Source organism: Delphinapterus leucas, chromosome 2 (genome assembly GCF_059928025.1).
Source record: "Delphinapterus leucas isolate spDelLeu-1000000601 "Yukka" chromosome 2, BTC_Dleu_Yukka2, whole genome shotgun sequence".
In the NCBI taxonomy this organism is placed as follows: domain Eukaryota; kingdom Metazoa; phylum Chordata; class Mammalia; order Artiodactyla; family Monodontidae; genus Delphinapterus; species Delphinapterus leucas.
In genome coordinates, this window is record NC_143130.1 from 50427128 (window position 1) to 50438514 (window position 11387).

The 11387-nt window shown below is 52.0% G+C and overlaps 1 protein-coding gene across 1 annotated transcript; it reads left to right on the forward strand.

Moving 5' to 3' along the window:
- The first annotated feature begins 259 nt into the window (after window positions 1-259).
- Window positions 260-10815, forward strand: NR2F2 (nuclear receptor subfamily 2 group F member 2). The gene is made up of 3 exons (XM_022598883.3): window positions 260-2148; window positions 3726-4253; window positions 6986-10815. Exons 1-3 carry the CDS (start codon window positions 1707-1709, stop codon window positions 7258-7260), a joined length of 1245 nt encoding a protein of 414 aa, XP_022454591.1. The 5' UTR covers window positions 260-1706; the 3' UTR covers window positions 7261-10815.
- The last annotated feature ends 572 nt before the right edge of the window (window positions 10816-11387 follow it).

The following is an 11387-nucleotide window of genomic DNA, read 5'->3' on the forward strand; positions in this document are numbered from 1 at the left end:
TGGCCGCGCGCCCGGGGCCAGTGTGGGCCCATCCCCCGCTTGGCAGTGGCGGCGGCACAGCCGCCCCCTCCCTGCCCCCCTTCGCCCCCCGCGCCCGGGCCGCGACACTGCTCGCGCTAGGACCGGGCTGAGCCCGCGGCCGCCATGGCGGGGCCGCCGCGCTCCGGCCAATGACGGCGAGGGGGCGGTGCGCGCGCGCCTGGCCAGGCCAACCCCGGCTGCTGCCTTATAAGGCGCGCCGTCGCCATGGCAACGTGCGCTAAGTTGCAGCAGTCGTGTCAAAGTTCACTATATAGAGAGCTCAGTGAGCTGATCGCGGAGAAGCCACTTCTGCCAGCCCCGGCGCCTATAAATCGCATTCCCTCCCGCGCCCCCCTTTTTAGCATATTTGATCACTTTGATTCTCTGTTCTTTTCTCTCCGCGGTGTGTGTGTGCGTGCGCGCGTGTGTGTTTTCTTCTCCTCCTCCTCCTCTCCCCGAGTTGTCTTCTTTCTCCGGGTGCCGTGCTGCCTTTTTTCCCCTCTTTCATTCTTTCTCTCCGTCTTTTCCTCCCCCCTCTGCGCACGAAGGATGTGCTTCTAGGTGGTGATCTGCCCTCCTCTCTCTCTTTTATCATTTCTCCCCCGCCGCCGGCGAGTTGACTCTTTCCCTATGTGTGTGAGGCGGCGGCGGCGGCAGCAGCAGCAGCAGCGGCTCCGGCGGCGGCAGCAGCGGCAGCAGCGGCTTCAGCGGCGGCGGCGGCGCTAGACGCGGCGGCTCCGGGCCCGACCCGGCGGCTTCGGCGGCGGCGGCGGCTCCAGCGGCGGCGGCGGCCCAGGCGGCCCGCAGGGAGCGGCGAGCGGCCTCTATCCGGCGAAAGCGGGCGGCGGCGGCCGGAGCAAGCGAGGCGCGCGCCGGGCGCCTGTGGCAGGCGGCGGCGGCGGCCCAGCGCCAGGACGACGCCGCGCAGCGCCCGACGCGGACCACTTTCATGCTGATTCCCCCGGACCCGGGCAGCGCTCCGGCCACTCCGTGGGCCGCCGGCCTCCACCCCGGCCTGCCTGGCTCTCTGGGTGCGCCCGAGACCGGCGCCTCTGCTCTCCTAGTCCTCCTGATTTCGATGGCTTTCCTGAATGGCTGACTGTGGGCTGCCCTGGACTTGGCCCCCGGACAGTCGCCTCTCCTCCTCCACCTCCTCCTCCTCCTCCTCCTCTTCCTCCTCTTCCTCCTCCTCCTCCAACTCCTCGGCTGCACACCAGCTCTGAGAGCGAGAGAGTGAACGAGAGAGGGAGGGAGAGAGTGAGAGCGAGGGAGATCTTTGGAGAGATTTTTTTTTTTTTTTTTGCTTCTTACTTCTGTCTTGAAGCCAGACAATCGACTTGCAGCTCTCCCTCCCCTCCCTCTCTCTCCACGTTCTGCTCCCACTTGCTCTCCCCCGGCCCCATCCCCTCCCCTCCCGGCGGAAAGCCCCCCGAAAGCAACAAAGCTGAGCCGAGAGAAACAAACAAAACAAACACACCGGGCCAGACAAGCAATCGACAAAACTTTGCAAAGCAGAAACAAAAAAGGAAAAACTAACCAACCTCAACCAACCAGACCCCGAGCTACCCGGGGCGCCCTCTCGCACCCTTGCACACACAAAAGGCGGCGCGCCGGAGCCCGAGACCCGGGAGCCGCCGCCGCCAGCAGCCAGGGGAGCAGGAAGTCCGGACGCGGCCCCCATAGATATGGCAATGGTAGTCAGCACGTGGCGCGACCCCCAGGACGAGGTGCCCGGCTCTCAGGGCAGCCAGGCCTCGCAGGCGCCGCCCGTGCCCGGCCCGCCGCCCGGCGCCCCGCACACGCCACAGACGCCCGGCCAAGGGGGCCCGGCCAGCACGCCGGCCCAGACGGCGGCCGGCGGCCAGGGCGGCCCTGGCGGTCCGGGCGGTGACAAGCAGCAGCAGCAGCAGCACATCGAGTGCGTGGTGTGCGGGGACAAGTCGAGCGGCAAGCACTACGGCCAGTTCACGTGCGAGGGCTGCAAGAGCTTCTTCAAGCGCAGCGTGCGGAGGAACCTGAGCTACACGTGCCGCGCCAACCGGAACTGTCCCATCGACCAGCACCACCGCAACCAGTGCCAGTACTGCCGCCTCAAAAAGTGCCTCAAAGTGGGCATGAGACGGGAAGGTATTGGCCTCTCATTTCTACCCCCCTCGCCTGGGGTCCCGGGGCCCTGGGTGCGTTTGGCTAGCCTGCTCTGGGTAAGGACACGGAAGCCCCAAGCTCTTCTCTTCGTATTGCAGCTGAAAGGGGTTTTATACTAGAACCAAGTTCTGCATTGGAACCCAGATCCCCAAATCCGCATGCTTTGGCCGACTGATTTCCTCTTCTACTCTCTCTTCGGGCTCTTTTAATTTTCTTTGCATTGACTGCCAGTTCATTCGAGTTCGCCTTTCTGCAAGTGATGGGGTGTTGTTTGTTGTTGTTTTAAAGCCTGGTTTACTTCTCTCTCTTTCCTCTCAGTTTTTTTTTTTCTCTCTCCTTGTTTTTCCTGCATGTTCAACACATGTCCCTCCTCCCCACCCCTCTCCCCAGCCCCCACCCGCTCAAAAAAAAAAAAACAAAAAAAAAAACCCAACAACCTGAGATTGTACTTTTGTACAGGAGGTTCAAATTACAAATGGCAATTTTACGCACTTCGCCGTATTAACGCTGCCGCCCGGGCAGCACTCATGTGACCCTCCGTGGATTAACATTCGGCTGGAAAAAAAAAAAAACAAAAAACCTCTGTTTTCTTTTTTCCTTTCACTTTTGAAAGGAGGAGAGCGCGATAGGGAGTAGGGGAAGGGTGGGCGAGGGGCCCTGGGCGGCTGCTTTCGCTCTGAGCGAGTTGGGTCTTTGTGATATGAAATTCGCCGAGCGCTGCAAGCCGTGCTCGGCCAATGGCGCGCTCGGCGCCGGGCGCGGGCTCCGGGTTGGGGCGAGCGAACGCCGCGGTTTCTTTGTGTTTCTGCGAGAGCGACTCTCCCCGTCCGGCGTCAGATAACAGCTCGTGCCCGAGCCTGGCCGGCTTTTCCCGGCCCTCCCCGGGCTGCGCCGGCCGCCCGCTCCCCGCCTCTCCCCGGCTTCCTCTCGCCTCGGCCGGCCTGTCTCTCCGCCCTCTCCCTCCGTCTCTCTTCCTCCGAGCACACCGATTAGGCTGCCGCCAGACCTCGGTTCTCAGCTTGTCTCTCACCGGGGGTGGCCCGCGGGGCTGGGGTTGCGGGGTTGGGGGAAAGCGGTTCCGGGGTGGCCACAGGCCGTCCGGGGTGCAGCTTGATGTCTTTTGCAAAAGCGCCTCACCCTCCCCCCAGCCTCGCCCCTCCCGCTCCCTCTCCTCCAATCAATAAAAAATATCAGCCGTTTAGCAGTAAGGAAGAAAGATGCCCCCAGAATGCTCCATCCCTCCCATCGTGCCGGGGACCGCGAGGCAAAGCGGCCAATTCTGGGTCCTCGGCCGCCCAGCCCGGAGTGGGCCTCCGAGGCCAGTGTGCCGCCCTGGCCGCCAGAGCTTGCCTGGGTGGTGATTTGAGAGGAGTGCAGCCGGGCTCCCGGCGACTCCCAGGTCTGTGGCCCTAGCGCGCTGGTGAGAGGAGCAGGCCTGCCTATTCCTGCGCCCCGCGGGGTCTGGGTCAGGTGGGGGTCGGGCTGGGGCAAACCCTGACGGGGGAGCAGGGGAACGAAGCTGGTCATTAACTGCGGAGTGTCTCCTTTCCTCCCTGCAGCGGTGCAGAGGGGCAGGATGCCGCCCACCCAGCCGACCCACGGGCAGTTTGCGCTGACCAACGGGGACCCCCTCAACTGCCACTCGTACCTGTCCGGATATATTTCTCTGCTGCTGCGCGCCGAACCCTATCCCACGTCGCGCTTCGGCAGCCAGTGCATGCAGCCCAACAACATCATGGGCATCGAGAACATTTGCGAACTGGCCGCGCGGATGCTCTTCAGCGCCGTCGAGTGGGCCCGGAACATCCCCTTCTTCCCTGACCTGCAGATCACCGACCAGGTGGCCCTGCTTCGCCTAACCTGGAGCGAGCTGTTCGTGCTGAACGCGGCACAGTGCTCCATGCCCCTCCACGTTGCCCCGCTACTGGCCGCCGCCGGCCTACACGCCTCGCCCATGTCCGCCGACCGGGTGGTCGCCTTTATGGACCACATACGGATCTTCCAAGAGCAAGTGGAGAAGCTCAAAGCGCTGCACGTGGACTCCGCCGAGTACAGCTGCCTCAAGGCCATAGTCCTGTTCACCTCAGGTAGGAAGGAGCCCTGCCCTCTCATGCCCACGCGCTCCTAGCTCAGAGTTAGGGCCTGAACTCTTCGGAGCCCCCAGAACTAGCCCAGCCTCCCCCTTAAAAAGCCAAACTGTGCAACTTGGAATGGGAACTTTGCATAGCTGTTGGGGCCCCACCAGGCCTGTCCTGGGGAGAGGGAAGAGGAGAGGAAGGCTGGGTTGCAAGAAGGATGCTTCAGACACAGACTCTCAAAATAGGCCATGGGGAAGCCTCTCGGGCCTGTTCCCCTCCCACCAGACTAGGATGCATGCTTCTGCTCCTTCCCTTAGCTCAGGCCCTCTGGGCCAGCTGAGCCTGTGGAATCTCCTCTACCCCATGGCTTTCTCTGTCACCCTGGCTGAACCTCTCTAGAAGATGCCCCTAGGCACTGGAGCAGTCTTGGTATCATCCCTGCAGGGGAAAGTTTGCCCCTGCAGGGGAAAAGTTTGCCTGCTAATTCAGTAGGAGTTGGAGCTCCAGGCACATCCAACCTGAGGGCAGCAATTTTCAAAATCATATTTTTATTAAAACAATGCAGATTGCCAGGAGAGGGGAAAGAGCTGTCAGAAAGGGGCGAGAGGAAGAAAGGGGCCATCATAACTCTTCAGAATGCCTGTAGGGGGTTGAAGACTCTGGCCTCTCGCTTCCCCTGCCCAGGCAAACAGTTAAGGCAATTTTCAAATAACCCGAAGTGTATGCCAACTTGGGCTGGGTATGAGTATTGCTGGAGATATAAAACCATCATTGACTGCATTATGAAATCTAATTAGTTTGCAGGTAGTTTAACCTGTGTGAGTAATAAACCTAATATTAATTAACTCTTGAGGCCAAACGATTGTTGAAGGTGTCTGGCTTACCACTTTGGGCCACACCTGAGCCTTTTGGCTGCCTCCAGGCTGAGTTCAGCAGAGCCCAGGTGGGTGGAAATCACCCCTTCCACATTCCTGTTCTAAGTTGTCAGCTGATCCCTTTGTCACGGCTGAGAGGGGAAGGGGTTCCCAGTTCAGGATAACAAACATCTGGACCTGGGTAGGGCTTGGAACCTAGTCACCCACTGCAGGTTTTGCAGCTTGTAATCAGGACACGAGGAGAGCTGTGGAATTCCTGTGGTGGACAAAAAGATCCACGGTCTCTTCCTTACTGTTCCAAGGAATTCTGGGGGCCCAAGTCATTAGCTGAATCTATTGCAGGTTCTGAGTCCTTAACCCACTGTCTTTTACATATTGCTGCTCTTCACATAAAATCAACCGCCTCCACTGCCACCCCAAATTCTGCCTTTGAAAGTCCTTAGGTAATCAATTAAAGGACAGTGTCTGGGCAAGGAAGAGCTGTATGCAGAGGCTTGGATCTGGATTATTTTTCTCGGGGGACCTGTCATAACTAGAACATTTGCCTGATGCAGAGGTACAGGCAGGATCTTCCCCTAGCCTATAGCCACCTTCACCCCTTCCCAAAACCCTAACCCAGCCCAAGTTCCCAGACCATCTGGGTGGTGGTTCATTTCTTGATATCCTTGTTAGCTCTTAGACTTACCCTTGGTCTTCCAAGGAAAGAAATGTCTGATACTGTCGTAACAGTTTAATTTATTACTATTTGCAAAATGTAGAGGCCTGTGTGGAGAATGCAGATCACCTCACAAAGACATAAAGGTTCCTGTTATCTGATTCTGAGACAGTCCGCTGTAAGAAGGAGTCCTATGCAAACAGATCTTTTAATTCCTGATCACAGACACCAATGCATTCTGTATACATGCAAAGTCCTAGATCCACACATGAGGAGATTGTATGTGTGTTCTGATTCTTGGGGTGGACGTGGTGGCAGCTCGTTTTGAATATCTGCTTTAAGAATTCACAGTATGCATGTGTTAGCCCTCGTCTTGCCTGGGGAGCCCCCAAAGGTCAGGTCACAACCTGCACCGCCTTCACTGAGAAGCCTCTCATTTCAAAGGCACTTATTGTATTTTCACGTATCCGAAAAAGAAAAGTGTTTTCCTGAAGATAACGGGGAGGGGTCTCTTCTTGCAGGGACCTGGGTGTAAAAAAAAAAAAAAAATAAGAGGGGGGTGGTAGTAGGAGAAAAAGAGAGAGAGAAGAAAAGGAGGGAAAAGAAACAGCTCAAATGAACAGAGAGATCACAGTTTGCATGGCTGCCCTTCAATAGGCTAAACTGACAAGATCAGTTTTAAAGGGCCACTTAAATCAGTTTCAAAGACTGGAGAAAAATGAGTCGCCCTCTTTGGGGAGAATCTGAGGCTGGGTCGTGGGCGCCATTACCCGGGGCTGGGCCAGGTTGTTGCCCCTCCCCACACACACTGTATAATTATAAGCCAAACTCTTATTTACAGAGGAGGAGGGGGCAGAGCACTGGCAGTTTTGGTTTCATCTGTTTGTCTGTCTGTTTACTGACCTGGGCCAGATTTACCCAATGCACTTTGCTTGGGCCTCCCAGTGACCAAGCCTGAGGACTAGGACAGGGAAAGCCTGCAACGCATTGAGCTATGTTTTTATTTTAAAGCAAATACCCCAGGACCATCTCTTGCGGTCCCCAACCCCCAACCCCCCCCATCCCAGTTTTCAGTATGTAGGCATTTGCTCCAACTCCGGTTGGGGCAGTTTGACAGAGCACTGTACACACACCTCATGTGACCCATTTCAGACCTCTTAATCTGATGACTGAATTCTTCGTCTTCTTTTTTTTTTTAAACTTTCTTCCAGATGCCTGTGGTCTCTCTGATGTAGCCCATGTGGAAAGCTTGCAGGAAAAGTCCCAGTGTGCTTTGGAAGAATACGTTAGGAGCCAGTACCCCAACCAACCAACGCGATTCGGAAAGCTTTTGCTTCGTCTCCCTTCCCTCCGCACGGTCTCCTCCTCAGTCATAGAGCAATTGTTTTTCGTCCGTTTGGTAGGTAAAACCCCCATCGAAACCCTCATCCGGGATATGTTACTGTCCGGCAGCAGTTTTAACTGGCCGTATATGGCAATTCAATAAATAAATAAATCAAGATAAGAAGGGGGAGTGAAACAGAGAGAAAGAAAAGGCAAAAGACTGGTTTGTTTGCTTAAATTCCTTCTATTAAGAAAGGATATAAAAGGATGTTACAAGTTTGCTAAAAGAAGAGAGGGGAAGAATTTAATGGACTGTGAATTTCCAAAAAAAAAAAGACTGTCAAATGAACTTTTACAGAATGCATTAAAAAAAAACAAACAAACTCCTGTGTCGGTCAGAACAACTTGCTACTTATCATTTTTGTATAAAAAGGAAATTAGTCTTTTTCTTTTTTTGGTAAATTTTGGAAAAATATTGCTAAAAGTGCATTTAAGGAGATTGGGAGAAAATTAGCAGAATGGAGAAAGTAAGTCTTTTTTTTTCCAAATTATTAATTGTCCTGTGTCTATGTACCTCTAGCTGTTCTTTTTTGTACTTTTCTGGTTCCAAACCAGTTTATTCTGTGGTTCTATAATAAGTTTTGATATAATCTTGGCTTCTTAAAAACTGTGTATCCTTAAAATATATGTTCTGCAAGAATTAAAACTCAGTCCATGAAAATATCATAGGAAGACATAAAACTTTAAAAGGCAACTCAAAGATGATGGAAACGCACTTACAAGTGGTGACCAAAAATTTTAGGTGAAGTTGAGCACTCTAATTTGAGAACTGGAGGAACCACATACAACACTTAACTTCCCCTACCCTGCCCACCCCCCCAAAAAAAGATACCATGACAAACCTAGCTTTTTAAAAATATTTTAAGAAAGAGAATGAACTGTGGAATTTATTGGCAGCCAAGGAATGTGTCCAAGACACATGCTGAGGTTTTGAATAAAAAGTGAACTTTTGTAATTTGAATTGGGTCCCGCTTACTTCTTGAATTGTTATGAAAATCCTATATCTGTTTGTATATTTGCAAACCCTTTGTATTATAATTGTTGATATTTTCCCTTTTTAAAAAATACCATTGAAATCAGCATGACAAAATAACACTGTTGGCACTTATAGGTAACGTGATTGATTCAGTATCTTAGAGTTTACAGTTTGTGTTTTAAAAAAACTGAAGGTTTTTTTTTAAGTGCAACATTTCTGTATACTGTAAAAGTTATAATAACTGAACTGTTTGGTCGAGTCTTTGTGTGTTATATTCCAAGGAAAATTGAAAGTATTCAGAAATTAAAATATTATTTGATATCTGAAACCTGTTTGGCTGTCCCCACTCACTGTCTTTCCTTCGAGAAGCCCCTGTGAGCTCTCACTGAGCTGGGCCGGGGGCTCTATTTGTTTACTCCCCTCAGCCAGTTTGTTCAAAGGTAGACTAGTGTATTTGCCTGTTTAATTTGGGTGTGTGGGGGGGGGGAGCTGAAGTTAATGGTTTATCTATGGTTTAGGAAGTGCCATACTGATATAGTAAACCATCCCCATTCACCTAATCCTTCTTTTAATTAAAAATGGATTTTCCAGGAAAAAAAAAAGGCCCTTATATTTGTCACACTTAAGTGCCTGCTTAGGGAAGGTATTGTGAAAAGTATTAGAAATCTTGAGATCAGTATCTATTTTATGATCAGGAAAAAATACTGTTTTGTACATTTCTGACAGTTACGCAGAAGACCGTTCAAGCAGGCTATCACAGCCTTGTAAATAGAAGGCAGTTGTTTGCAATGAGTTTTTCCTTAAGTAGGTGTGATTTTTAAAAATATTCTGTGGTTCTCATCTAGTGTGGTTGTTGAGAGGATTTCAAATTCAGTGGTATAGCTTAGAGCGGCTGAAGGGTTTATTTTTAATGTATATATGATAACTTGCAGTTGGCCTTCCTCCTCCCTCCCCCCGTACGTTCATTCTGTGAGAGCATGACCACAGGTCAAGGGAATCTTTTCCATTGGAGTTCTGTACATAAAAACACGTCGACATTTTGACATTTCAGATTGTGTAGATGCAGTCTGTACTGCTCTTGGGATCCTTTGTCCTTAAAAGCCAAATTAAGAAAAGGAAGAGAAAGAAAGAAGGAAACTTTACAGGGTGTGCGGATTTGGAAGTATCTTGTTTTGGAGTCTTTTCCTCTTTCTATTTTCCTGGTTCGGAGGAAGCTCGGTGTGTGGGAGCTTTTGCAATTTTTGTTCCTATTGAGGCTTTGCAGCAGCCCCACCACTATCCCGTGCCGTGGTTTGATTTTAAAAGGGGGTGGTGGGTAAGGGGATGTGAAAGAAAAGGGATCATTTTGTAAAGTGTATTAAACTTTGATACTCAGTTCCAGTCAATACATGTAGACCAGAAAAATCTGTCTGATTTGTGCATTTGAGCGGAGTTCTCCATCTGACCCTCAGCTTCTTTCTGTAGATATATACATACATAAATATAAGTATGTTCTTATGGCAGAACATCGCTGACCTCTAGATCGAGGTTTTGTAGGTTGTTTTTTTTTCTCCTCTTGCAAGTGCTATCCATGTGAGTGTGTGAAGTTTCTCTAATAAGTAAAACACAGGCCCTTTTCCTTGTCTGTTTTGTGTTAGTTTATTGTAAACAGCCATTTGTTGTAAATTATTATTGGCATTAAATTATAATTTATGATTTTCAAAGCAAAAGACAGTCCCTGTTTTATTATGCTTTAAGCATGTGTTCTAGACGTTGGAAATCTCTCTCTCACTCTCTCTAAGTTTCAGCAGTGAGCTTGGGGTCTGCGAGGCAGAAAAACAGGACCCAAAATTTTTCAAACGGTTAAAACAAAACCCCTTGTATATGTTTAGAGTGGCCGGAGGAGGATCTGTTTAGAGTCTTGAGTTTGGTTTAAGTTTATTGCATTTAAAGAAAGTTTTTCTTTTCACGCTGAGTTAGAACAAAAGATCTTTGCTGCGACTGAATTGGACAAAAGACGAGGGCTGGGACCCAGCGAGTGCGTTCTGTGTGAAATTGACGAGATCTTTAAAAAAGCTGCTAAACATGGCGACTCTTTCCCTTTAAGTGTCTCTTTTTCCTTGCTGGTGTTTTTTTTTTTTTTTTTTTTCCTCCATCTGATCTGAGCTCGCTTTATTTCTTTTCCCAACCCCGCTCCCCCTCCTCCTGTTGGTGCTCGGGGGAGTGAGAGAACCCAGTTAGAGGCGAGATGCAACAATAGTCTGAGGAGGGAGAGAGAGAGAGAGAGAGAGAGAGAGGGAGAGGGTCGGTCGCTGCTTCTCGACACTTTCAAACAAACCTGGGGGAAGACTAAGCTGGGGTGGGGGGACGGTGAATTCTAGCCTGTTCGCTCGGCTCGCGGTCGTCCTGCCTCGGCCTTTCACCAAGAGTTCTCTCTGGGCCGCCAGGGACTGGGGCTCAAAGTTAGCGGGCGACGTCCGGGGCTGGTTCCGCGGAGACCGCTGGGTTAGCATCCGGCCGGCTGCGGGGACGGGAGCCTGGAGTTGGCAGCAGCTGCTGAGAAGTGCCTGCCCCCCCAGCCCCCGCCCCCCACTTACGTGCGGCGGAATTCCGCCCGCGCCCCCGGAAAGTCCGGGGTGCCGGGCGCGCGGAGCTGCACTCCTGGGATGTGCATTAAGCGGCGACGGGCGGGGGGCGGTCAGGGGGAGCTCGAGCGTGTGAAACTCTGCCTCGAAGCTCGCTTTTGACTTGGTCCTATGAGCTGAGCCAACATGGCGTCTCCCATTGCACCGCGAGCGCCGGGCTGCCAGGCACGGCAGGGCCGGGTAATAGAAAACACATTGGTTACCAAAAAGAAAAAAAAGGGGGGGGGCGGCTAAAGGCCATTCCATCTGCAGGCAGAAAACCCTCTTTTAAACTCTCTGGCGAGTGAGTGCGGTCCTCGATTATTCTGTAATTAAAACAGCAGAATTACTAGGGAACATATTGGTGACACAGTATCCCCTTCTCTGTTCGCCCCCTCCCCCTTATAATCCGGAGAGTTTATTTCAGGCCTCCCCTCCCAACAAGAACCAAATGAGAAAAAGTCTGTATCCTCAACCGTGATCTTAAATGTTTGAATGGTATAGGGGGAGGGGGAGAGGCCAGTATTAACAGACCTCGGTCAGTTCTCGCGCTCATTAATGCAGGGGCTGCGCCGGGGGGTTGTGCCGGGGCCTCCTCCGAGCTGGGGGGTGGGGACCGGGCTGCGATCCCCGCCGGACATGGGCACAACT